General features: G+C 42.9%; 3 protein-coding genes and 2 long non-coding RNA genes across 6 annotated transcripts in view; 2 read left to right on the top strand and 3 right to left on the bottom strand.

Annotated features, from left to right (window-relative positions):
* ntng2b (netrin g2b) overlaps window positions 1-14428 on the top strand; it is a 28747-nt gene extending 14319 nt beyond the window's left edge. The window contains exons 4-8 of the mRNA XM_077737262.1: window positions 2375-2547; window positions 3053-3082; window positions 10754-10921; window positions 11343-11477; window positions 12834-14428. Coding sequence (XP_077593388.1) covers window positions 2375-2547; window positions 3053-3082; window positions 10754-10921; window positions 11343-11477; window positions 12834-13060 — 733 coding nt within the window. The 3' untranslated portion in view covers window positions 13061-14428. The remainder of the gene's footprint in view (window positions 1-2374; window positions 2548-3052; window positions 3083-10753; window positions 10922-11342; window positions 11478-12833) is intronic.
* LOC144210545 (uncharacterized) lies at window positions 468-17297 on the bottom strand. 2 transcript variants are annotated; one of them, XR_013329402.1, is made up of 4 exons: window positions 17077-17297; window positions 16225-16278; window positions 15162-15276; window positions 468-1311 (listed from the first exon to the last, which is right to left on the bottom strand). It is a non-coding gene; the product is annotated as an uncharacterized LOC144210545 (long non-coding RNA). The 2 variants fall into 2 exon arrangements; XR_013329401.1 differs by having other exon boundaries at window positions 468-1308; window positions 17077-17285.
* On the top strand, window positions 8179-9553 carry LOC144210546 (uncharacterized). The gene is made up of 4 exons (XR_013329403.1): window positions 8179-8239; window positions 8402-8488; window positions 9193-9293; window positions 9484-9553. It is a non-coding gene; the product is annotated as an uncharacterized LOC144210546 (long non-coding RNA).
* A 2021-nt stretch (window positions 17298-19318) lies between the features above and the next one.
* On the bottom strand, window positions 19319-22622 carry dolpp1 (dolichyldiphosphatase 1). The gene is made up of 8 exons (XM_077737550.1): window positions 22325-22622; window positions 21510-21610; window positions 21366-21450; window positions 21193-21292; window positions 20817-20915; window positions 20617-20745; window positions 20403-20492; window positions 19319-20345 (listed from the first exon to the last, which is right to left on the bottom strand). Exons 1-8 carry the CDS (start codon window positions 22398-22400, stop codon window positions 20309-20311), a joined length of 717 nt encoding a protein of 238 aa, XP_077593676.1. The 5' UTR covers window positions 22401-22622; the 3' UTR covers window positions 19319-20308.
* Window positions 22623-22841: 219 nt separating this feature from the next.
* Window positions 22842-27248, bottom strand: miga2 (mitoguardin 2). Its single transcript, XM_077737547.1, has 15 exons — window positions 27094-27248; window positions 26227-26425; window positions 25959-26169; window positions 25509-25609; window positions 25312-25435; window positions 25110-25234; window positions 24923-25040; window positions 24702-24811; window positions 24518-24630; window positions 24364-24436; window positions 24211-24297; window positions 24034-24132; window positions 23785-23919; window positions 23546-23716; window positions 22842-23473 (listed from the first exon to the last, which is right to left on the bottom strand). The coding sequence occupies exons 2-15, from the start codon at window positions 26320-26322 to the stop codon at window positions 23282-23284; spliced, it is 1755 nt and encodes a 584-aa protein (XP_077593673.1). The 5' UTR covers window positions 26323-26425; window positions 27094-27248; the 3' UTR covers window positions 22842-23281.
* Between the last annotated feature and the right edge of the window lie 66 nt (window positions 27249-27314).

The following is a 27314-nucleotide window of genomic DNA, read 5'->3' as shown; positions in this document are numbered from 1 at the left end:
TAGCGTGCTTTGTAGTCCACGAGACGAGCGGGCTTTGTCGGCAAAGTGGCCGCCGTGCGAACTTTACAGAGACGCGCCGCCATCTTTTTTCTGAGACAAAGCCGCCGGGCGGAGAAAGGAAAGAACGCACGGGCGAGTAGAGCGCCCCCCGGCTGTGGATGTCTGGTGAGAAGGATCTGATGATCCCAAGTGAGCCGGGATCAGCCGGAGGACGAGGGTTAATGGCATTATCCCGCTTTAAAACTGGAGACTCAAACAGCGTCATTAGTCCCGACGAGAAAAGAGGGGTCCAAGGGCCGAGGTGACGACACCCCCGCGCGCTTAGCCAGACAATTAGAAAGGCAGGACTTGCTTATTTGAATAATACATTCGGTAAACAGTTTTTGGGGGCTTCAAGTCAAAGATGGGAATCCAAAAACTAGAAAAATGTCCAAAAAAAGGAAGAAATCACACAAGTTATGTTTTGTTTTGCTTTTATTTTCACCATCACAAACCATTTCAAGTCACCAAAGCCGCATTTACAAAAATAAATCAATAAACACATTGAAATACGCTCATTTTTCAACTAAAAAAACTTTCAAAACATTGGAAACTGATGTTCAAACACAATTCAACTCTTTATGAAGCAGCTGGACTTTAAAGCCCAATTTCCTAAAGTAAGATTTAAGTAGACATTATTTTTGGCGATGTCTAACAGAAAGTAACCCTTTAAAAGCGCATAGAAAAGAAGAAAAAGTTTGGCCGAGGCTGCCTGCCTGCTACGTGAAGATTTTTCCCCGAGATATTCGCAAGTGATTTGATCATGGCACTTTTCTTTTTTTTTCTCTCCCAGGATGAAATTTCAACATCAGCATTTTTTTTTCTTCCTGGCTTACTCAAGTGGAGCGCGCTTTCAAAAAAAGTTCTTTTCAATCCGCAAATACCATCACCAAGCTGCACTGCGTCTCAACCCGGGCGTCCGACATACGGGGGGGGGGGGGAGGAAGGAATCGCTTTGAATTCTGAAAAGCTCGCTGGGAATGCTAATGGGGTGAACATGATGGGCCATGGGCGGGGTTGGCGGGGAGGGGAGGGGGTTTGGGCCTAGGGGCGGGGCTTGGGCATCTATGCCAGGGCAGGTCATTAGCATCAGTTTATAGGGCCGGGCAATAATCGTATTTACAACATTCTTAACTAGGGGGAGGAAAAAAACAAAATCGGACTTACCCGCTGCCGGCGAGAAGATTCCAAGACGAATTTTTGACGTCCATTAGGAAAAAAATGGAAACGCCGTGAAGTGGTTCGGACGTCCATCTTGGTCGGCCAATGCTGCTGAAACAAAAGAATTGAGAGTGGATGAGTTTATGACAGATTAAATCATCCAAAAAATGGTATTATTTAAGGACATATTTACTAAACTCTTTTCAGCAAACAAAAACTATACATTGTATTTTTTAGATGTATTTATTGCCCGGCCTCACAGTTCTGAGATGCAGGTTTATGACCTTTGACCTTTGCCATGCACAAAATGACCCCCAACTACGACTTGACAAAAGAGAAGGCAGGCACTAATTGCTTTTGTGAAGTGTAGAAATACTGTCGTATTTTATGTTGTACTTTTTAGCATTTAATGCTCTTTTAAAAGGGCCATGCTGTGGACAAAAAAATGTAATTGCAAGCATAAACACTTAGGAATGGGCATGGCATTTGTTTGTTAGCCGACGACTGGAACTCATTCATAAACTACTTTAATCACCGAAAGCCGACGAGCAAACTTTGATACTCGGAGCGGCAATCTCCGAAGCGGCGCCGGCCGCCGTCTTTAATGACGGCGGCGCCGCCGCCACTGCCGCCGTTGCCCGTTTTCGGACACGTGGAGGCGTAGCAATTACGGCTATAAATAAGAAGAAAGATAAACAAAGATGAAGGGGGAGTCGTGCGGCGGAGATAGCAGCTGGAAGCGCTCGTTAATGGGGCTTTATCCACTGTAGTCGCCGCCGCCGCCGCCGTCGTCGCCGTCAGCTCTCCCAGTATTTTTTTTTCCTGGCAACTTTTTAGCGGGCGCTTTGATGGCCCGAAGCGCAAATTGGACGATACAAACGTAAGAATGGATGAACCTGTCTAATAACAAGCGGAATGAATTCGGAGTTCACCAGATACCCACGGCAGGATTTAACAAATGTTTTTTTTGTAAAGGCTAAGGAAGATAATGTAACACAAGTTCACCCCCAATCACAAGCTTTGACTTGAATCCGTCCTTCCAAATAACATAGAAAGATAATGTGTACACATTTGATTTCCTATGAGGGGTGAAAGTCCGCCTTTAATAACGGTGGCGGCGATGAGAAAAAGCTTGGCTTGACTGCTTGTTTTTTGCCCTCCTTGTGGCCAACAGGTGCAAGTGCAACCTCCACGCCTCCCAGTGCCTGCTGCAGGACGGCAACCTGCAGTGCCAGTGCGAGCACAACACCACGGGTCAGGACTGTCAGCGCTGCAAGAAGGGCTTCAAGGCCAAGTCCTGGAAGGCCGGATCATACCTGCCTACACCCAACGGATCGCCCAACACCTGTACGTCACTCTCAAACCGACCCACCGAAATATTTATCTATTTTGGCGTTCAAATGCACAATTACTCTTACTTGGTCAGTCATTTCAAGGTCAAAAAATTGCCTGGGATGACGTCACAACCATAAAATAATCATCTGGGGCGGCGTCTTCTTCACTTTCGTTCTTTTAAACGAACATGAACACGCAACCGACACACCTGCGCTATCACGCTATCACGCCACGAAAACCATTAGTGGGATTTAAAAATTCAAAAGGTTGATGGCACACCAAGAGCTATGGAAACTTTGAAAAGAACCCGAGTGATGAGCATTACAACTGATTAACCACCAGATCAAAAAAAAATCAAAACAAGTGCCTGACCAAGGGTTAAATGTGTGAAAAGACTACCAAAGAACAAAAAGATGCCGACTGGGCGTAAAAAAATGTTGCCGATGAGCCTTTCCGGCAAAGCCCATGCATACAAGTCATTAAGTTCTCATGTTTTCTTCTTCTTTTCTTGTTTCAGGTACCATTGCAGGTTCGCCCTCCGGTTCTAGTAAGTAATAATGCAAAACGGAGAGAATTTCTCTGCCTGTCTTTCCTTTCTTTTGCATCAGTCGGTTTTGAGAAAGAGAGAAAGATGCTCTCTCTGCAGTCAGCGGCTTCCCTTCACTTCACTTCCCTTGGTTTGGTTTCCCTTCCCTTGGCTTCACTTCCCTTTCCCTTCCCCCTTTTCTTTCCATCTCTGCTTCATTATTCATAGGCCGGCGTCCTTTCATCGGCGCCGCCGCCGCCGCGCATCACACAAACCTGCTCGGTCGGGAGGGAGGAATTCTTCCACCGTTTGCTTTTGGCACACGTTGACGGACGGAAGAAAAAGATCACATTTGTGGGCCAAGCGCTCGAGGGAGGGAGCTGATTACACATTCTATATCTTGTGGGCTACCTCGGCCTTTAATGCCTTTCGCGCTGCATAAAAAGAAAAAGAAGGGTGCGCCCCCCCTGTCCCATCCGTCCGTCCTTACTTGACGCTTTGGACTTTTTCTTCCAGTCGGAAATGGACGTTTAGTTGGGAAATAGGAATTGTTGTTGTAGAGTAAAGCCAGCAAATGGTTGGGAAAATGGTATTTTTTGGCGCTGTGGCGCACGACCGTGTGGCGAGCATTTTGAAAAATCATTACTCATCAACATCTGGGTCACGGCCAATCCCTGTGGATTTGGAATCCTCTCTTGTTTTTTTTTCTTCTTCGGCGAGCTCGTAGCGCCCAATTTGTCTTTTGCCGCGACACCCAGGACGGGCGGCAAACTTGCCTTAGCCGTTAGCGTAAAAAGGAGGCGGCTACAAAGCATTAGGAGAGTCTGATCCGCGTCCGGTTGGTCGGCTAGGTCAGAACCATCCTGCCGAATTAGCTTTAAAAAATAAAAATTAAAAAGCCATGGCACAACTGAGCTAAAATAAAGTTCCTTATTCAGGTTATGCCGTGTCAAGTCCCACAAATATTTTCCCAGTTGACGCCTCTTGTCTTGTCTTTGCCCGATGAATATAAGATGAGGGCCTCATGATTTACAAAAATTCAAAGTTTAAGCTCCAAGATAGTTGGCGTGTCACATCCACTTTGGGAATTTGCACTCCATGTTTTGGACTATCTTTAGATTTTTTGTTTTCAGGAACGCAGCAATACATTGGGAAGGTTAGCATGATGAGCTAATGACTTGATTTATGAAAAACATGGCCGACACTGTTGAAGCAAAAAGCTTGTTTATGGCTTTACTTAAGATCAACATCATTAGTGGTAATGTGCTATAAAGTTAATGTGTGGTCAATGTCAAACTAATACTTTATCGAGGTTAAAGTATTTTTTTTCTACTGTGGTATACCTCAATTGAGTTAAAGAATGAGTCAATTCAGTGCATTACAAACGTACATTGGGAAAAATATCATTTCTATCTCATAAAATGTACAAACAAGCATTCACACACCAGTCAAAGAGGAAAAACAATATTTAAGTCGCAGGAAAAATCCCGGAAAACACAAATTAGGAGAAAGAAAAAATTCTGCCGCCACTCGCAGTGCATTTGCATATAATGAGATGATTTGCCAAGCCCCGCCCAACGCGTCCAATCATTGCCCTAACGCCACCGCTCGCCCGTCGCATCCTGACGGCTGATTAGGGCGTCCGTTTGGAGAACAACTAATGAATGCATTGCCATTCGGGCGCCGCCGCCATGCTTTTAATGAGGCGCGCCATTTTCCGAGCATGCTTCCTTCCTTCCTTGGTCGTGTTAAGTTTTGGTTGAAACTTTTTTTTTTCTTTTCCCCCGATCAGAAGGACGTGTGGGCGTCATGTTCTTTCAGAATGTCCCCTGACATTTGCAGGATTTTGGAAAGCATCCCCTTTTATTTGCTTTCGGATAGCTTAAGTGATTGTGCCAAAAAAAAGTAGTGCTTTGGGAGCGACCATCTTGGAGGCAGAAAATGTCTCTAAATAAGTCCCTGGTTTAACTCATTATCAGCCGTGGATAAACTTATGGGTAAATATGGGAGTAAAATAAAATATATCGCTGTCGACGGCAGCCGGTAAGTTGAAAGGTCGCCACCTGGTGGCTCGGCATTACCCACCACGCCACCGACGTTGCTCCAATTCTGTCACAGTCCGTTATTACAACACGAAAGCCGCATTGGAGTTTGCGCAGCGCTCATATTTATCATTAATTAATAATAGCCGAGTCCTCGACGATGGGTTGAGGCCTATTCCGATTGGCCCCGCTATTGACACAACGGGACCACGCCCCCTTTTTTCCCTTCAAACAAGATTTAAGCGAGTGACATGAAACAGAATACGACAGTACGATCAATTCTTTGGATATAACGAGTTGATATTCTGACATAATGTTATATATTTTTTAAAAGATGTGGGAATTGATGTCTCTGCTGGGGATTTCTCTGGGTAATCCAGATTTCTCCCCCTAAAACATTCTTGCTAGGCTATAATTGTAGGCTAAATTGTAGTCCCCACTTATAAGTGAGTGTCTGGCAAGCCATTTAGTTTGGATTCAAGGTTAATTGCTATGAATGGCGGCCAGGAAATTCATGTCCACAAGTCTGGCTATCTGGCTACAAGATTTTTTAAGTGGCTTGGGGAGGCGTTTGGACCTTTGCGGAACAGCTTTGGAGTTCAGTCTTTGTCAGCAGTGTGAAATCACACTTTTCACAGTGCGAACGCTCATCACGCCGCACATAAATGTGTGTGTGTGTGTGTTTAGAGAGAGCAGGAAAAAAGTGGGTGTATGAAGCGTTCTCTGGATAAACAATCTGAGGCAGCATCTCCTATGCTAATTCGCTAGCCCGCTCAGCAGCTCCCGCTTTGCATTTACATGCCGTGTCCTCGCGTAACTGATGCGCCGCAGCCTTTTTCAAAAAGAGAAAAAAAAAACTTTTGGTGCCAATTAAAAAGACCCCAAGACTTTTTTTTTTTTTTTTTTTTACAAGCAAGCACCTGGCACCGATATACTCGAGTATAAAATCGACTGTGCTGTACGTACATCAAATACAGTACGTACAAGCCAAATGGTATCGCCCCCTTGTGGGAATGTTTTGGCTGTCTTCATTCACACACCCACGTTGATTTAAAGATGCGAACATTTGCTGACGTTGGTGACGATTACAAAATACATCTAAAAAGCCTGATCCAAATAAGAATTTAAAAGTCGAGTCAAATATGTTGGGCTGTAATAACATTGCATAAAATAAGACATTTACCAAGAATTATAGGTAAAAAAAGAGGGAGTTATCATCTAAAACTATGCATTGAGCTCAGTCAAGACTTGTTTGATTCCGGAAGAATACTTTTTGACGCAACCCATGTAAATAGTCGTGGGGAAAGCCAGCGGAGAACGAATTGGGCTGCGTAAAAACACCTCTGGGCTACGGGGAAGACAGATGGAAGGAAGCCAGTCTCTAGTGGGCTGCCAAGCTCTGGCCAGCCACTCCACCGCCACAATTTCACCTTCCATGTCTACTTAAAAGGGCCTCCAAAGCAAAGTCCCTGTAAACCTGTAAATACACGCTCCAAATACTACAAGGTACAGCTCAATAAATTAGAAAGAACTAAATTGCAGTACCACCTCGAAAGCCATCCATCCACAATAACGTTAGTGAAGGATTGTGAATCTATTGTGAGTGACCCAGTTTAAAAGGAAAAGATTGGACACGCCCTAAATTGGTTGGCAGCCAATAGTAGGGCACAAAGACACAAACAACAATTTACTATTATTACTACTATTATTTATACTGTTACATACTCGGAGCTAGGGATAATTCACAGTGTTCAAGCAACTAGCTTAGCATGCATGTTTCTAGGATGCAGAGTACCCGGAAAAAACCCACGCCAAATAAAAAGCTCCATCTCTGAACGTATTTTCCCCGCGGAGAGAAGAACTAGTGACTTGCCGCTTTTTTTAAGAAGCTACACATTGAACTCAAAAGGATTGTCATTGAAAAAAAACGTCGGAGTGGAAGTTTCCTTTTTCCCCCGAACGAGCGGGAGGAGTCGGAAACTCCGTCTGAACTAGATTCCCATCTCTTTCTCTCTCTATCCGACGCACGCGGTAGCCCCGAGAACTAGGTGCAAAGGATTGTGGGAAAGGCAAGACGCCCCCAGGGAAAAGCAGAACATGGAAAACGTAGGGGGGAGGAGGAAGAAAAGGGGAAAAGTTGAGGTGGTTAAAAATGCATAGTCAGGATGCATATTCGAGCCGCTCTTCCAAAGCCGCGGATCGATTGGCCGAAAGGTAGCCGCCATACTTGTTACGGGATACTGCTTGGACATTTTGAACAGAAACAAATGTATAGATTTCCCATTTCCTTTATTACCAGGAAGGAGAAAGATGAGTGGCTGAGGCATGGGGGTCATTTCTGAGGAAGGACTTTGCCATGACTCTCATTGGTCCATGTCAAATATGAATACTTTTGCCATGACTCACTTCATATTGCTTTATTTCTCAATGGAGACTGAGACGAGACTTAAGAAATGAACTTATTAGCATTAATAATGTGGACTACCATTTTGATTTGTCAGTTCCTGCACACGAGAGCCAAAGAACCATCATCTCATTTGAGGAACCAGGAGCCCAAGGTATTGCCGACGGCCTTAGACACGGTAGAAACTAGAAGCGCTTCCCTTTAAAACCTCCATTAGAATCTGTGTCCTCACTCTTTTAGTAGTTAGGCATGAGAAACATGAGACTCACAAGCAAGGCATTATTAGTACTTTCCCATCTGACCCAGAAGACTTTGGCCAGGTTCTGGAACACCGAGTTGAAAAAGAAGGTATGACTTGGAGTAGTGTAGTGGTGGCTGTAGCAGGACTGTGTCCTGGAAATAAGAATTGTGAGTGGTATTTTAGTATCTGGCATGAGGAAAAGACAATCTGATAGTTAGAAGTTAGCATTTTAGAACATAGTAGTAGTAGTGCTAGTTTGTTGGCTTATTTTCTTCTGTAAGAAAGCTTTTGGGCTTTTGAAAAGCAGCTTTTCTTGATGAGGATTGTCTTCCTGTGAATGACAGCTCGTTACAAGCCTGAGAGACGTGGTTATGACACTCATGGCCTCCATACTTTCACAACTGGGCATGAGAATGGAAGGGCTGAAAGACGTGGGATTCACAATGGTGGACATAGAACTTTCTCATCCCAGCGTGAGCGTGATGTAGCAGGTCAGTCAAATGAGATACTTCCTTTTTAGAGTATGATAGAAGATGATCAAGAAGAGCAAAACAAAATGAGAGGTATCATTCTCAGAGTCTACCTTTCATCAAAGTCAAATATAACTAATACTTTTCTTTTTGCTTTCTCTAAACATTTTCACAAATGTGAAGGGCATGAGAGTTATGAGCACAATGCTTATTTCTCATCTGAACATGAGAATGACGGCAATGATTATGAAGATGACCGCCAAATGAAAGGTATATGACAAGACATAGTTTTACAATAGTCTCACAATAATTAGTGTACACGTTTGCTATGAACAAAGCAGGAGAAAAAATACTTTGTGCTAACATTTACTGCAAAAATCCGTTGAAGCTACACCATCGGGTGGCGAGGGAGGACACGTTTAGGACACGTTTTGCCAGTTTTAGACGTGCTGGGTCCCTGGACTTTCTTTTTACTGGTGACAGAACAATGAATCGTTAGCTATGTTTGACATGGTGCGATGTAAAAAATAAAAAAAGCAAGTATTCCTTAGGGAGGGGCTTTGGAAAAGATCCATTGCGGCGACGGCTAGAGCTATGGAATTATTACAAAAGAATAGTAGCATGATTGTTATCCGGCCCCCCCCAAAGGGAGTGTGAGTGAAGTTTGTTTGTCTGTGTAGATTCTCGGTCAAGCGAAATCCTGGAGGGGAACTCAAATCAATGGCCGTATTCTACAGTTCCGTGTGGAGTACTTCCAATTTATATCCGTGTTTTTTTTTGTTGAACAACAATTTCCACCGGGACGGATAGTGGCGAATAACCATGGTGGTCAGTGGCAGAAAACAAATGCTACAGTGACGTCAACCATATTTTAACTGCTAACTTTTTTTGCCGTGGTGTTCCAAAAAATGCCACAAAAACAAGATTCAATGACTCAAAATGATGATTTGTCGACGACAATGGCTGTTTTTCAGCATACCACCAATTTAAGGAACACTCCCAAGAGAAACCTAATTACAAATCAACGAGTTCTGCGGACAAGGAATTGCCCGAGAAGGAAAGCCGGAGAGGACAGGTATCTGTTTCGGCGTAGTTACTACGTAGTTAGAATCCAGTAGTTGTACTATTGGCTGGAACGGAAGATCGGCCCGGAGTCGAAAATCATTACACCTTCCGCGTCTTGCTAACCTTCTCTGGTAAAACAGCCCAAGCTGAAGCGTTCCACGTCAATAGCAATTGATTGGAGAGTTGCTGTTCCTTTGTAGCGCATGGCGGTGAGGGCAGAGAAGGGGGTCGTCGTGGAATGCCCGACCGAGAAGAAGAAGAAGAAGAAGAGAGCAAGGAGAAAAAGCGCAAAGGTAGAACTCAAGGTGGCCCAGGTAGAAAGTAGTGGCATTTCCATCTCCCTCAATTTGAACCATAGAACAAGGAAGTAGTGTCCAATTGTAGTGGCTAATGAAGGAAAATGGAATTAAAAAAGTGTCTGGCAAGTAACTCATTTCCCCATAAAGGGCTGTTGGACTTCTCCACATCAGTCCAACCCGGTTCCCGACATTTGTTCCCTATTATATACGATCCTATCAAAGGTAAGAAAACATGGACATGGCGGGCAGATTTAGCTAGCTCTTCATGGCAAAAAATATCTTTAAAAATTGTGGAAGAATTCCTTTCATTCCATCTTTTTGTTTTCTTCTTCTTCTTCATCTTCCATCCTCATCTGAGATTCCCGTATGGCTGTGTTTGCTTTCCATGCACGATCAAGGTAAGCGTTGGGCCAATTTACACACTAAAGCCGGACCAAGTTCCCATTTTGAACAAAAAAATGGGATTGCTAAATAACAATAAGGCAAGATCTCGCTCGGTGGCGCTGCTGCTCTCAAGTCGGCGGCGTAATTGGCCATTTATATTTAATCAGGCACTCTTCCCCCAGTGCTGAGAGAGGCACTTTACGGCATGGTGGCGTTAGCCCACTTCCTCTAAACCTGCTCATTCATAATTCACGGCCCGTCGTCAAAGCCCACAATAATAAAATAATAATGCCACGGCTGGTTTAACAGCTAAACCGCCGCTTTTTAAATTGGCGTTTAAACGCAAATTTGCGTCAACATTCCGGCTAAATGAGTATTTAAATGAAAAAAAATAAGTGTGAGGCCTTCAAGGCTTACAAAAAAAAAAATGTAACTCTTTCAATGCCATCCACAGTCGATGTCGTATTTATGAAATAACATTTTAAGATTAGTACAAGACAAAAAGATCAGCTGGTCAACGACTCTTTGCTAGCTTCCCATGGACGAACCGGCTAATGACTTTACTTTCCCAAACAAAAGCCAACGTACGGCCAACGTCCCGGCGGTAATCAGCGCTTCGACTTAGCCGAGTCAGCAAACATGGTCGCCACGCCGAGGGAGCGCTCCGTCTCTATCTTGGCGGCTAATACGAGAGCTAATAAAGCACTCGGAGGGCTGGCGCTCATCCATACCTTGTAAAATTGAACTTATTTCTTATTTGTTTGTATTTTTGTTTTGTTTTTTCTAGACTGTGAATGCTACGGACACTCCAACCGCTGCAGCTACCTCGAGTTCCTGAAAATTGTCACGTGCGTGAGCTGCAAACACAACACCAGAGGCCAGAATTGCCAACACTGCAGACTGGGATACTTCCGCAACGCCTCCGCCGAGCTGGACGACGAGAGCGTCTGCATCGGTGTGTACCGAGCAAAGCGCACACAATCCAATCCTAAAACATTTGAAACATTTCCAGCAACAACAAAGCCATCAACTAAGACAGGCAACCTAATATTAATGCGCATGACCCACAAACACACATAGCATAGCTGTCATATTGTGTAATCTACCCTGGGTGTGACATGAATGACAGTCACAGCCCACTCGCATCTCAAGTCATTGCTCGCTCGTCAAAGAGGCGAAAAATGGTTCACCTCGGGCCAAATCCCGACTTGGACGCTAACAGATTGGCAGCCGTGATGTGGGAAAAAAGGACTTTGTGGGGAAAAGGGCACCCGAGCCTAGCCGGCCGGTCCTGAATACCAAATAAAGGCCAGGACGTCGAGACCCATTTTTCTCACTCTCTCTCTCTCTCTCTCTCTCTCTTTGTGACCTGTCAGAATGCAACTGCAACCAGATGGGTTCTGTCCACGACCGCTGCAACGGCACGGGCTTCTGCCAGTGCAAAGACGGCGCCGCCGGGCCCAAGTGCGACGAGTGTCTGCCCAGCTACTACTGGAAACAAGGCTGTTACCGTGAGTACAAAAAAAAAGCGCACCCGCACTACCTTTGCCGGCCTTTAAAAATATGCAACAAACGCGTGCTACCATGAACTGATGCTTCTGAAGGAGGCGGCCGGCTGCCTTTTGTGCGCAACCCTCTAATAAAAATGTCAAGCGCGCCGCCTTCGGGGACCTTTGGGCCCCGTGCGAAAGGTCGGGCCAGAGCGCCACAATGCGCCAGCCACAATGCGCCACCGTGCGCCCGCTTTGTCCGGCCCCGAGGGGAATAGATCATGTAGCTCATTAGCAGCGTCAGCTGCCGCCTAAATTGATGGCGCTGTCGCACCTTAACCCCGTTACACACAATGGCTTCTTTCCCCTCAAGATTCCTCGCCCCGACCGTGTGAAATTTGCAAGCGTGCTGGGAGATGAAACTAGTGTTGGAAGGAAAATATTGGAGCTTTGATATTTGCCCACAAAAGCCGCTATAAAACTTCATTTGATTCGTTAGCTGGCAGTTTTCACATTTGAACGACCGTAAAAAAAACTATGCCGTCAATATGTGCGCCTTATAAAGCGGAAAATACCCCCAAATTAAACTAGTCTATTGCAAATATTCAGTTTTTAATAAAAGGGATAGATTTGTTTTATTCAATTCATTACAATATGAATGATGATAAAAATATCTATCAAATAATGGCCTAACTATTCAGCATATTGATCTATTAATACCTCATCTTACACTTTGATAATAACACACATACAAAAACAATTTTAAAACTAACGGTTGTACTACTGAGAAAAGACAGAAAAATATCAGCATTTTTTATCATACAGCAGCAGCCCTAACACAATGGTAGAAAAAAGGGATAAATGTGTTCCAGAGATAAATAAATAAAATAAAGAAATAAAAAATGCAGGTGTTGCCTGTTGTCCCGAGGCAAAGACAGCAGGAATTTATCTTCTATTTTAATCCCCCCCAAGTTTTTTTTTAACCGGTGCCCTGAATTCTCCGCCTTTCTTCCCCCTACCATCACGTCTCCAGACAAACATAATTTAGGCCTTTTTACCGTTTAAGCAACGATGACATCAATTCTAAATTTGTAGACAAGATGGATGAGACAAAAGAACTACCGGAAGGCAGTATAGTTGCATTTTCTCACTCAAGATTTGATGCGCAAAAAAAATGGCTGAAAGTTGGAAAAGTTCCAGTTGTAGCACTACGTAAGTAGTGTGGCCATAAATGGTACTGCTACCATGCACTACAACAAGGACAATCAACAAGTCTTAAATACAAGGGGATTAAGATCGATTTTTTAAAGTATGTATGTGTTCAATAAGCAAAAGTGATATTTTCCTATGCTTTATTTTTATTTTTTCTCCCGCCAGCCAACGTCTGCGACGACGAGATGCTGCTGTGCCAGAACGGCGGTACATGTCACCAGAACCAGAAGTGCGCCTGTGCCCCCAACTTTAAAGGGGTCTTGTGCCAACAGTCTCGCTGCGAGTCAGGCAAGGACTGCAACGGCGCCCCCGCGTGGTGCCCTTCCCCCGCCGCCCTGCTGCTCGCCGCTCTGCTGGCCCGCTTACTGGCCGCACCGCCGCCGCCACACTGACCCTCCTCCGCACACGCTAAACCAGGGGTGTCCGAAAAAGTTGGGAATAATTCACATGTGGGGGTAGAATTTCAGGCCCAACATAAAAAGGCACCAGGATCGAAACCCAGGGAATTTCATTTGACCTGCTGGAAATGTACAACTGTTAAATTTGGACATCTAAATCTTATGGGGAGGCGGTTTAGCTTTAATTATATTTATTCACCCAAAGTTTGTGTATTGTAACCATGTATCACATTGGTTGTTCCTTTGTTAATTTAACAAATACCACATAGTGTATTTTGTGATATTCAAATGAGTAGCACAGCAATTAGCACAGCGGTTAGCACGTCCGCCTCCCGACCTGTAGTAGGTTCTAACCTTCTTGCGTGGAGTTTTTGAATGTTCTCCTGCGTGGGTTTCCCCCGGGTACTCCGGTCTCCTCCCACAACAGGGAACTAGGCTAATTTTCTCAGGCTACAAGTTAGCCTAGCTTGTTTGTGTACACGTGCACTTTTAGCATTTATGTATAATTGGACTTTGTGTGTATTAAACGGGTTTCCAACAGGTCAAAACCAATTGAATTGAGTGCATTTTCGGCTTTGATTGAAATTTGCACCCGCAGTTGAATGTATCCCCAACTTTTTTTTGGTGGGGGGCGGGGTTTAACGTACTCACTAAACTCACCCACGCTCACAAGGACACACAAACACACACAGACTGAAAAAAAGTGTGCTCAGGTCCCAGATGGACAAAAATGTTACAAAAAAGTGAAAGAGATGCAGGTTTAAAAAAAAAGAGAGAAAGAAAAAAGATATATATACTATATAATCATACCAACCACTGTTCCCTTTATTCCTGAGCAGGAGAAATGTGCATCAAACCAAAAAAATATATTAAAAAATGAAAAAAAAGTCAAAGAATCACATCAGAATCACCACGGATTCACTTGAAAATGGAATGGCTGTCAACACGAGGACATTTTTGGTTTGTTTTTATGAGGCCTCCGCTCCACTAAACTTTGATTCTTTTGTCCTCAAAAAGAAAATGACCAAAAAACACAGACTTGTACTATTTCCGCTACATTTTCTGTTGGAACCATATCTTACGTCCATGTATCTAATGTCCCCACTTAACGGTTCGCTGAGATTCTACCTATATTATATGATATCATAGCCAACGTGTCGCGACAGATAGATTTAGTCACGGTATTATCATCGCTACGGTAACCAGCGATTGCCGAAACACTTTAGCCAGATTTAATCTTCGCACAGTATTCGGGTGGGAAGTATCAACCGGTTGACGGAATGAATAATATATGGCATTATTTGAATATTTTTTGTAGAAATTATTTTTCCTTTCAGGTTACAATAAATGGAGAAAGAAATATTGGCGACAATCCAGCAAGCATTTTATTATATCAATGCACAAATGTATGACAGTAAATGACTGTTATTTGTCTTCTTTATTCTTTTTTTCTTGACATTGACACACACACACACACACACACATGAAATCTTTAGCACTTACCTGGGATTTACTACTTAAATATGGATTATTCTTTTGAAAATGTTGCAATTGATCTATGAATATTGCCGTCATGGAAACTAAAAACATGACCATGAATTCATGGTTGAATATGATGAAGTACAATCATAACTCTTCATGTAGCAAATCATCTTTAAAATGTAAATATCTTTTCTTAAACTTAAATTAGAACTTTTCCCCAAAAACATGTTTCCTGTCTATAGAAATATGAGTACCAATCATTAAAGTGCAAATCTCTGACATGTCACTGCTTTGAAATAAACATACACTAAAAAGAAAAACACCCAGTAAACACATGATAAAAAACAATTAAAATAATGTCACATGACTCCTCTGGTGGCTCTTTAAACAAAGCAATGGCTGAATACGTTAGCATTGGAACATTAAACAAGACGTGCGGGGAATGAATTGACGGTGTCAAACGAGCCGTCGCCTCCAGACGGGCGCTGCGACTAATAGCTGGCTAATTGGTTACGGACAATTAAATGTCTAATAAGCGCAGCCAACTCGGCTGCCAAACTCAATTAGCCCTAGCAATAACAAGACTGACAATTCATGAGGAATTTCCACCAACCTGCTCGCTGAGACGGACGGGATTTCCACCACGGTTGTCATTCTGGATGTCCACGCTCGTTGTTTTTTAACGGGAGCAAGCCCGGTTGTCGTTCCACATCCGAGACAAATTGAACCTAAAAACATTTCATATGTTAGAAGCAGAAATGAGTGTTTCAGTGCCACCCATATCCAACTGAATAGATTTGGATGTCACTGAAACAAGTTGTAATTGGTCAAATTTATTTCCTTTTAAAGTATTTTTTCTTTTTTCAAATAACATTATTGTCGATCTGATTTGACCTGATTATTTTCTGATCAGATTTGACTATTTTTTAATTACAAATAGCCAGTTTAAGCCCTTTTTTAACTTTTCCAGTTAACAAACCTGCTCCAAGACTCCTGCAAACCATTATATTAAATATACATTCAATTATATATTATATTATATTTTGAATAATTTAATTTCTAACTGTAAAACGAAGTACAACTACAAAGATCTCAGTAACAATGCTGTAAAAATCCCTGTTCGGATTGAAAAAAAAGAATGAAGGTCAACAAAAAAGAGGCACAAGGAATATGTACACATCTATGAATATATTAAGATGCACGAGGGGGAAAAAAAAGTTGAGTTTGTCAACAAAAGGCAAAAGCAAATTTCAAGAATGCGTGGCGTCAACATCCTCAGCGACGTCACCTGAATACCGAGAACAATTCTCGTTGTTCTTCAGACGCCTCGGCCCGAAGGCTGCGAAAAAAGAAAAAGACAACGACAACGTTGCCTTTCTCTTCTGGGAAGGCCAACAAAGAGGCGCTACGGCATAGTACTGCCTCTAGGAGTACTGTATCCACGGTAACGCATCACATCGCATCTCACGAGGTGACATCAGTGATGTTTGGATCTTATCTCTGGCATTTTGATGTCGGAGAGTGACTAGAATTTAATTTTACGCTCAGTGTGTCTGTTCTGTGTAGTGAAAAAGTGCTCAGAAAAGAGCTTAAAAAATTAATTATACATTTAAGGAGTCGTCACACTGGATTTTCTAGTTTTTGTTTGTTTTTTAATTAAAATTATGACCACTCACCTTGTTTTGTTATAATGCTTATCATGCTTTCTCATAGGGACATCACCAGTAAACCTTTAAAAGAAGAAAAAGGCACATTTTGTAAATAAATCTGTTTGCAATTAATCAATGCACAGAAATATGGACACATCATTTGCCTAAACGCATGAACGTTATAATTCTGCCATTAAGGGCGAGATATCATGTGAAATATAAAGAAAGAAACCCTTTGTTGAAGAGATTAAAACATTGTTAAAAGACATTGTTAAAAAAAAACATTTATTTGAATTAGATTAGAACGAATGGTCCGTCGCTGCCAGTTCAAAAAGATGAGCTGCTTCTCAACCTCAATGGCAAAGAATAATTCAAGTTGAAAAGATATGAAAGGCCTTCATATTTTACTTTCAAAATAGTAGACCAACCCCACTTTGCCCCGACGGCACCCTACAAAAAGTATATGTATATGTAATGACGTGCACCGATTCCCAACGGTGACATAAATGAGTTTCATGCTTCACGGGAGTTCTTCGAAAACCGAGATGTGAAAAGTCTTGCACGGTTAGAAAAAAAATAACTCCACAGCAGGCGAGCATTTATAATTTCTGATTGATTGAAGAACTTTTGAACATAGCTAAAGAGCCATGAGGGGCACGTATATATTTATATATATGTAATAGAGGCTCATTACAAACGGCTGGTCCTAATGAGATGCTTAAGATGGAGTCTGTCAGGGCTACGACGGTCAAAACGCATTTTTCGACTAAAACGAACTCATTCACATAATTTTCAACATTCATTAAACGCTATTTTCTTAAATATTCACTTTTAGTTGTGTAAAACCTCTTAAAAACTAAAGTATAAAACCAAACTTACTTCGAAAACGAAGAAGTTGAGATTGGGATGTCAGTTAGCATGTAAGCAAGCGAGCCAAAAGAACGAGAGCCAATGAGCGACGCCTCGAGACACGGAAAAGGGCTTCTGATTGGAGGACACACAAGGAACAGACCAATTGTCAAATGTAACGGGGTAATCACAAAGACAACATCAATAGTTTTATAAATTAGCGTCCAATTAAGCAAACAATATAATTCCTTGCCTCTCTTTTTTCATATATTTTTTCTTAATATGAAAAATACAAACACTACAAATCAAATAGTTTACATAACAAAGAGTAGAACATCAATTACACGATTATATTAGTACCCTATTTATTTACACGAGCATACGAGTAGTATGACCATATAGTAAATTCCCTCCACTCATCCTATTGGTCAAGGTCAGAGCCACCAAGTGGTCACATGATTGCGTAGGCCAGACGAGTTCCAAAACACAAACACTCATGTAATGTTCTTCTTTGGAACATTTCATTCAAATTGAAAAGAATCACATATCTAAGTGCTAGCTGGATTAGCATATCATTAAAGTATATTTGTACGTGTTAGTTTTACATTTGGAGTGGTAATGTGACAATGTGAATCGTTAACTAGAAAGGACTTTAATCCCCCATATTTGAGAGAGAAGCATTCGTATTATCATGGAAAATTGGAAAATTTTGTTGAAATGACTTGTTTTTCTTTCTTTACCATATCTCAAGTGAAATGGATTATCTTCATGCTAACATCAGATTAGCAAAAATGAATAAATCTTGCGACAATTGCGGCCCACAGCTCCATCCAATGATGAGTCCGATGTTCCTATCAACGTCTTATTGGACAGAGTGTGCGTCCTCTCATATTTTTTGGCTTGTGTGTGTAGCGGAAATAGAGGATAACAGGGTTACTTGTGTAACCTGAGCATCTAGCCAGCAGGCCGCCTCCGGGGCGCCAAAGTGCGCCATCTGTGAGCGGGTCTGTTTCGCCGTTTGTCGCCACCGACCGCGAGGGCATGTTGGACCAGAATTCCGCTCTGTCTTTACCGGGATGCTAAATTATTAGCAGATCCTCTTTTTTAGACCGAGGAATATAGTGATGGTTAAGCATTTTCTGTTTTCTTTCTCTGTACTTTCAATAGACATCGTTGGCTACCAACAGTGGCCACGAGGGGGCTGTTCAATACATTTTGGCTAAATACGACGGACGTGTGTCATCTCTTACATATTTTTGCAGTCTGTTATCATGCAGGCCAAGTTAGCTTTTCCCTGATGCTTGGAAGGGATGGAGGAAAATATGAAATTGGTGGAAAATTAAAAAAAATAAAAAATCCTGTCGAAAATGTCCATTTTTTACCTACATTTTGACCGACGGTCCAAGATCCATGGTGGTATTCATGGAATTTAAAAAGGGATAAGACGATAGCCTTCATCAATTTTATATCAGAGTCCCATTTGTGGGGTTACCGAGCCGACGCCGTCAAAGAATGAATACGAATGTCTTCCTGATGAACAAACCAAGCGCAACATTTCCCAAATACAAACCAGAGTGCGCCATGACCCAAATTTCTGCCCTTGTCTGCCCTAACAACAACCCTGAACACAATCTACATTAGCAATCCCCTACAAAAAAAATGATTACCATTGTTAACGAATGGGGCAAAGTATTAGTATTATTTTGGGATCCCAATGTGAAATAGTTGAAAAGTTCCCTGCGGCATCAATTGAAGCAAATGTTTAGCCAGCGTGTTTTTAAATGTAATCCCGCTCGAACCGATTCGACCTCCAACTAGAGGGAATACTACAACAAAAGCCGGCGGAGCTATTAATGAGCTGTGTGAGAACATTTTGGAAAGGATTCTCGTCTGGGATTAGAGGAAATAATGAGGTTCAAAAGTTTAGAGACCCTTTGTCCTTCAATTGTATCGATGTTGGATGTACTGCTATTTAGATACTTATTATACATTACAGTATGTGTTGTGGAGTTATTATTAGTAAATCATCTCAAACTGATTGAACTTCACTCTGTGACAAGCAATACATCAATTTTACTGAATCAGGACCAGTAAATGACTGTCATTTGGCAGTTACATTTTTTAGAGGACACTTACGCTTGTTATTGAACTGGTTCAAGTGGTGGATGTCTATGGAGCCCTCTAGTGGACACAATTGCAATTGATTTTCATTTTACGTATTTCACTTGCGGTGACTTCCATTTCTTTCTAATTTAGTACAACACACAGTAAATACTATACATAAATATTTTAATGTTTGATTTAGTGACAGGATTGTAAAAAACGAGCTTTGCATTTCAGATTTAAAACCAGAAGTGTGACATTTACATAAAACATGTTTATTCTGCCTGACGATAGAATCTTACAGATGGAAAAAACAACTATTTCCCTTTTTTATTGTTATGATATGATAAGTGGAGCACAACATGCTAAGACTGACCTTCATGATGCACTTTTGTTTTTCCAAATGTTCCTTTTTTCCCTTTTGTTGAATGCACGCTCGCTTGATAATAAAATAAAACAGAAAAAGGACATGGAATGTCGGCATGGAAATGTCATGTTAAAAAAAGGCAAATTTGATTAGGTTTGGATTTTTAATTTAGTTAAAAGAATGTAGAAAAGAACTAAGAATTTTTTGAATGTCAATTATGTTCAAAATAAATGTTAAAAATATTAAAAATGTCTAAAATAAAAAAGGTAAATCTGACCAAGAAAACAAGTTTTAAAAAAATGTGACAAATAATTGGAAGATTACAAATAAAATAAAAGAAATCCCAGAATTTTGTTCCCAGGCTGCTACAAAAAATATAAAAAATAACCAGTTGAACGAGCTCACTTGTTTTTCTTTTACAAAGTGCTTTTTTCACCAATTTCTGAGATCTTACTAAAACTTCAGGCCCGTGTCAGAATATGAAAAGACAAAAAAAACATGCTGTTTGTGGTGGAAGCGATCCTCCATTTTGGATTGGCCACCGTGTGCATTTTCAAGTTCCAAATTTTTAATCTATCCTTGTTGGCCTTTTTGCACGGTGTGGCATGCGTGGGACGAACTGTACAAACACCGTGGCGGCTTGGGGGAGGGAGGGTGTGTGTCATGTGATGTGATGCGCGTGTCGGCCGTAGGGGGGCGCTACCACCACCTCCCCGCTTTTCATCAACCCGGAAAACCCGAGTCCAGAAGTCCTCCAGTGTTTTTCTGTTAATGTTTTGGAAAACCAGGCGTTCACTGGAGTTTGGTTCCCAGTTTTCTTTGTCTGTTCCTAAAAAAAAAGTGGTTAAAACCAGTCGAGAGGGGGCGGGGTCTGTGTTGGATTTACCTGGCCTCTGAACGTGTCACTGTGTACTCGAACCACAAAATGTTGGGGATCAGGCTGGTGTCACGTACCAGGAAGTATTCGGACACAGGCCTGTAAAAACGTGGCTCATGAAATGCTAAAAAGTTTTGATGGGGGAGGCTTTTGTTTCAAGATACACCAAAAAATAATGAAAACAAATGTTGCAAGCCATTTGGCACAGGCAGGATGGTCTTACCATGCGGCTATTTTGGGGAACAATGGGGTGAGCAGCTCCTGAGTGATGAAAAACCAGAGCACGCCGATTGTGCTGCCCGCCACGGCGCCGTAGAACACTTGGCTCCACGTGTGGTACAGTAGGTAGACCCTGGAAAGAGAGCCAGACCAGTTAAGACCAGAGTGGAGACCTAAGGGGGAGGGCTGTGGGGCGGGGCCAACCTGCTGTAGGAGACGGCTAAGGCCACGCCCAGCAGGACCATGGACAAGATGTGTCGCCACAATAGGTCCACGCACCGGGCGTTGTTGGTCTGATGCATTCTGGGAAAGAGGGGATCAATTAGTGGATTCATTAATGTGAATCGGACATGTATTGTTGTCTAACTTAGGCAATAAATGTTAGGATTTTATTTTATTTTATTTTAAAATGAGTGTATTTCCATTTTCCATTCATTAATTAAAAAATATAGATATATTTGAATGATAAATGAATGATCTTATTTCAGTGTCACTGAAGATGACAGACATGCAAAAATGGCACTGAAACAGGGACATGTGGCTTTTTCTTATCCGCAAATATGTTTTGCATCCGTCTCACCTTAAATAAAGAAAAAGAAAAAAGTAAACAACAAAAAACCAAATGAGCTGGGAATGACTGGATGGCATCCCATAATCCGTGTTCAGCATGGAATGAGCCCCTGTGGACAAATGACAGTATTAAGACCATCAAATTCAACGCAAAAATGGCTTATGGTCCCATTTTCTCCTTACCGGCACATGGGCGGGGCTCTCTGAGAATGTGCTTGAGCATCCAGTTAACTCCCTCGTTAACGATGATCCCACCGAAAAAGGAAATCTGCAAAGGCGCACATTGAAAGGCAACCTACAAAACCGGGGGTGCCGTGGCTTCCTCACCGTGTGCAATTCCCGCTTGAAGACGATAAGCGTGACAAAGCCCACGAGAATGGTGATGGGCAGGAGGCTGATGTAGGCCAGCAGGTGTCCCGTCAGGTCATCTGAAATACAAAAAACAGACTATAACTATCACAAAATCTAATCCAATATATTAAGATAAAGCAGTGCTAAAGTGACATTATCTTACAGGTAAGCAGAGTGTGCACTCGTCACAAGAACCACATATGGCTCGCGAGCCATAGGCTCCTACCCCTGCTGTATTTGATATTGACCCAGTTAGAAATTGTGCCAGGGCCCACTTGGGGTAGGCACGTCATATTTAGAAAGGGCTATAATAGCACAATTGTTCAGTCCGTTTTTTATCATATTTTAATCAATTATATTTTAGCCTTAACCCTTCATTACAGTTGATAGTAGCAACGCTAATAGCATCGGGCCAGTGAGCTCGCGTGTTAACAACACTCCCCAAGGGAACAGATAACAACAATCAGACGTTACTTTTATTTCCAAATTTTGGCGGTGTGTTAAATGTACGAGTAGCTCGGGGTATGTGGAATATGTTCACTTGTTCCATGATAACAACTCGTCTCACAGGCTAACTCGTTAGCTTTTATTGTGCCCACTATCACCAAATGCGCATGCGTCCCGTCTCACAATTTGGCCGCCCCTGGTGACGTTCAGCCTTTAACGGCGTCGCACAATTTCGCAGCCATTGGGCGACTGCCGTTTCTATTGACGGAAGACGACAAGCGAAACACCACATAGCCGTCAGCCCTCGGTTAGTCGGTGCGAGAGAAGACGTCGATTCCACTTACCCTCGGCGAACTCGACATGTGTTAGCGATATGGCTCGCCATCTAGGTGGCGCCGAGCACTGCTCTTCTAACGCCATCTTACCCGGACACAACTACACCGGGTGTCAATGCACGATGTGCGGTGCTTGAACTGACTGCGTTACGCATGCGCAACAAACGAAGCAGTGTTGCTGCTATGGAAAAACAAAGGTTACTAGCGTGACTCTTCTATTAGAATGCATTTCTACAGGTTACATTTTTCATTAGTGGTCATTTAATGTAACCAAAGCATTAGCTACATTGCGTTGGAAATAGTTGTTCCGCAAATTGGTTAGTTTTGTCCTATTCTGTATCCTGTAGTCAGCGATAACGCCGGTTTCGCACATGCGTAGTAACAATAGGGACACGCCTCTTGTCTTTAGATTGTAAAATTTTATTGTATGGAGATCCAGAGTTTATTTTTTTCTAATTTATTTATTCTAAGTGGTTAAAAATGTGAATTATGTACATATGAACACATTTCCCATGCAGGACACTGCTCAAATATAAGTATAACTTTATTGTTTGTAACATTGCCCCTGTATGATGGATGTATTATATTTACAAGATATACCAATCAATTAGGAGTTTGTCCACATAAATGCTTTGAATAAATGTAAAGCAGAAGAATAGGCTTAAGATACACAATGTACACTGCTTATCACATCTTGATTACTGTGATATGAATCTACGGGATGATTCAAATGTGAACCACTGGCCTGTAACTTCTTCTCATTAAAATTTTACAATTACACTGTGAACTGATTCAGACCGGAATAAATAGCTGCTTTGCAATGAACTTCAAGTAGAATTTGAGGTCAAAACATTTCATATAAAAAAAAAAATGCAAGCACGCACTGATATATCAGACAAGTTCTTCATTGGGCGACGGATTGGTTGATAATCGCTGTTAGTGTGACGAATGAAAAAGCGCCAGAGTTCAATGGGGTCCATGCATGTCACCGGCGGGGCCTCCATTGAGCTCTTGAAGACCGTCGATGCCCAAGTAGCCCAGAAGGATGTCGCTGCGGCGGTGCGAGAGTTTCAAAATGTCCTCGGCTAAGCACTGCACCGAAGTGAAGCGCACCTTGTCGTGGTCGAACATGTCCTTGAGGTACTGCACAATTTGTTGCTGTGGATTCATAGAAAATAGGATTCAGAACAACCTTCATATTTTCAAAAATAGTCACTTTTTGGTACCCACCTTGAATATTGTACAGACTTCACTCAAGTGCTGCCTGGGGCCTAAAAAGCCAAAGGCCAAAACGGGGCTGACGTGTTCTGATATGGTGTAAAAGTGGGCGATGAAGCCGTCGGGAACCATCAGGAGACGCCTTTTGGCCTTCAATACGGACCAGCAAGCCGTGGCTAGAGCCTGAAATGCCGACAGAACGTTAAAGTCACGACATTCTATCCGTGGGTGTGTTTTGGCGATGCCCTCACCGTCTCTTTAAAGCTATCCGAAAGCCAACGGTTCCTCAGGACGGCCACCACCGACGAGGGCGGGTTCTCCAAGTCCTCGAAGGCGTCCATTAGGATAAAGTCCAGCACGATGTCGAAGAAGCTCATGCACACCACCTTAAAAAAGCATATTTATTTTTCAAATGGAAATCAATTTAAATCTTTGAAACTGGAATGCCAGCCATCTTGCGAATACTCGAGATGGGCAGACCACAAGTTAAAAATACTCACCCCCCGACCCTGAAGTTCCATCTTGGTGACGGCCCACGTCTCTTCGCGCTGAGTGTAGAGCAGCATGTCCTCGTAGCTCTCCAGGAAAGCTTTAGGACTCTTAAAAAAACTAGTTATCAGCATAAAAAAAATATAGGACATTGGATATATGCCCAAGTGCAGGTACACCATGTTCACCTTATTAGCCTTGACCATTAGGCCGGCTACCATTTGCTTGCCCGTCTCCATGAAAAATGTGCGGTGAGTTTCGTCCAGCAACAGCGCCTGATTAAAAAGCAAGACAACCAAATACATAAAAAAATACATAAAATAAATTAAATAAAAAGCCACCTGAAATGCTTGTCTGACACAGTGCAGCTTGGCCAGAAAGTCTTGGTCTCCATAGCATTCCAGTAGTTCAGTCCTAGTAAGATATTTTGGAAAAAAAAAAAAAATGCATTCAGTTGGCCTATACTGGTTGTTTTGGAGTCCTCCACTACCGTACCTCAGCGACCTGTAGCCCACCCGTTCTTCTCTGACGCAAACCAAAGCTTCCTCGTAGAGGGGGGCCGGTTTTAGGAGCTGGCAGGGGTCTTGTAACGAAATGGCATCAAACATCTACAAAAAGAAAAACAACAACAAAGCCGCTTAGGCTGCAGTCGTCATGGCAACGGATAAACGGCACCCACCTCCACGGCAGAAAAAAAGGAGTCATCTGACGACACGGTAGCGACATCGTCGTCATCGGGCAGCAGGCGGAAACTCTCCAGTGGGGGTAAGATGAGCGTTCCCTCGCTTTCTGGCGGGGAAATTGAACAGTAAACTTAAATTGTCAACCAGTCAAGTGAGTAGTCCATTTTGAAGCCAAATAGTGATGATTCCATGTATTCCAACTCCCATTTTCTTTTACCAAAATCAGCTAAGATGCTCTCGGCGGGAACGCTGCCCCCGAAGTCCTCCTGGAGGTGGTACGCCCGATGCAGTAACGTCTCCAGCTTGTCGGCGAATACTTTGTTTTGCGTTTCTGTCTGGTAGGAGGGACAAGTATTTGAAGGTCAGCATCCACATTTGCTCCAACGTCCGCCACGGCAACTTACCGCGTCTCCACTTGCCGCCGCCTGTGGCGTCGAAGCGCCATTGCTGGCGCTCAAACTTCGGCGACCGTGGCGTGCGTGGAGCGCCTGCTCCCATTTGTGGAGGGCTTCTTCAAAAAGCTCCATGCCTCAAGAGATTTGATTCATTTATTGACTTCTATTGACTTGATTTCTTGACTTGTATTAAGGTAAGTGCAAGTCTCACCCATTAAATAGAGATTCTCGGCGTTGACGTCTTCCACGGCGGCCGTCCGACCCACCGCCGTCTCCTCCACCTCCCATGGCGTGGCAGGATTGACCGATTGATTTGGGGAGGTGGCAGCTCGCATCTGTGAGGGTGAGAAGCATCCACTAAGATGTAATTTTCCCGTAACGTTGACCGGAGTTGACGGACTCACTCACAGACGCCAAGCTGTGCGAAGAGCTGGAGTGTTTACTGGGCGCCAGAGACGAGATCCCGCTTAGGGTGTCATTGCTCCGGGTGCTGGGGCTCGACAGTGGAACTAAACCCAAAAGTTTAAAAAAAAATCATTAGTATGAGACAATTTGAATGGTCGCCATAGTGATAGAGATCAGCAGGCTCCATAAAATAGGGTTGAAGAGAAGTCATGTTTTGTCACCACAAGGGGGAGACAAAGCGATGCCTGGGTTCGTTGTCTTATTGAACCAATTGATGTTATTTCAAATTGTATTCATCCAATTGAATTGAAGTACATACAAATAAGGATCCATAACTTTGAAAAATCCTTCAAATTTGAATTAGTGCACTCATTTAGGGGGTTATAAAATGCTAATATGGAGTAAGTGGGTGTCAATTTATTTAATTTGATGGCCATGCACATCGCAAAGCACCTCTCTTCAAGGTGGACGGCCTCCCCGTCCTCAGCAGCGCATCAGGCACGCCCAACGCCGCCTGGGCCTCCTTCGAACGGATGGCCTGCTTCCTTTTCCTCCCACGCCGCTTGAGCTGGTGGGCGGTGAGCGCCAGGGCCACGCTGCCCAGCGCTGTGGCAAACAGCACCTTCTTCAAGCTCGGGCTCAGCCTCAGCTGGGAGAAAATGTTCTGAGAACAAATCATCTATTAATACCCTTGATGTTATTTATTGCGTGGTCCAATTACCTGTCCAAATGTGGAATAGAGGAAGACGGGGATCTCCGCCACCGTCATGGCCAAGGCCTGGGCGATGGACATGCCCTCCGTTCTTCTCATGGACATCCTGGAAGGACGCGAAAGGCAACAAAGCTCTGAAGTTGAAGCCAAAAGCGTTGACCTCAGTCACCGGGATGAGCCGAGGTTGACTTTTCAATGTTCCCTCATCCTGCGAAGCAAAAAGAAAGCTGTCACCTAGTAAACAAGGTGACACTTCAGAGTCCAGACAGGGAATTAACACACAGGGAGGTAATTAAGCTGCTCAGCAGGGGAAAGGTGGCCAGAAAAGCAAATCGATCACTGCATCACTATTTTCGAAAATAAGGATCTACTACACTTCACAAACTACACTTTGCAAATTTAAAAACATGCATTACAGAAACCACTATATTATTTCATTTAACTACACAAACCATTTCAAAAAAACAGCATTCTACTGTATTGCTATCAAACTGACGTGATAGATAGCATAAATTAAGAAACACGAAATGATTCCTGACAGCCATTTTGACAATAACAATTCATTCATATCGTTAATAGCGATGCTAACAGATGTTGCAAGGCTCTCGACCTTGCTGGAAAAGACAGTCAGAAAGCTGTAATATGTCAACGCATCCACATGGTTTAATTCTACAGTCATATACACGTAAAGTACAAATATGGTCCTTAAAAGCCAATGAGTATTATGTAAGGGACGTTAGTTAGCATGACGGCTAACCAAACTCACCACTCCTGTCACAGAGTGCTAGATCCTAACATTTTAAAATACGAAAGGGTACAGCAAGTAAGTGATATTACTGGCGGAACTATATGGAATATAAATGTATTTTAAAATACCGTGGGCATCCAAGGAGCATAGGAAGGGGATTCTCCTGTCACAATCAAAGTGAACCCTAAACACAATTTTTGCTAGGGATAATACTGACACGACTGACAGCCAATCACACACGAGTACAAGTGGACTTTTCCGCACTACGGACCAATTGGGTGAGACTGCGGAATGTGGTTCCACAAACCAATCAAGTCTGTCAGACAAAACTAACGGAATTGCGCACATA

Source organism: Stigmatopora nigra, chromosome 17 (genome assembly GCF_051989575.1).
Source record: "Stigmatopora nigra isolate UIUO_SnigA chromosome 17, RoL_Snig_1.1, whole genome shotgun sequence".
NCBI classification, from domain to species: Eukaryota; Metazoa; Chordata; class Actinopteri; order Syngnathiformes; family Syngnathidae; genus Stigmatopora; species Stigmatopora nigra.
This window is presented reverse-complemented; position numbering and strand designations above follow the sequence as displayed.

Coding starts and splice junctions, on each gene's coding strand:
- dolpp1 (XM_077737550.1), bottom strand. CDS start 22,400: ATGGCGTTAGAAGAGCAGTGCTCGGCGCCACCTAGATGGCGAGCCATA. Junction 21,451..21,509: donor TCAAGCGGGAATTGCACACG/GTGAGGAAGCCA, acceptor GCGCCTTTGCAG/ATTTCCTTTTTCGGTGGGAT. Junction 20,916..21,192: donor TTTCTTTTTCTTTATTTAAG/GTGAGACGGATG, acceptor CCTCTTTCCCAG/AATGCATCAGACCAACAACG.
- miga2 (XM_077737547.1), bottom strand. CDS start 26,322: ATGTCCATGAGAAGAACGGAGGGCATGTCCATCGCCCAGGCCTTGGCC. Junction 26,170..26,226: donor TCTATTCCACATTTGGACAG/GTAATTGGACCA, acceptor ATTTGTTCTCAG/AACATTTTCTCCCAGCTGAG. Junction 24,631..24,701: donor CCTTTTTTTCTGCCGTGGAG/GTGGGTGCCGTT, acceptor TTCTTTTTGTAG/ATGTTTGATGCCATTTCGTT.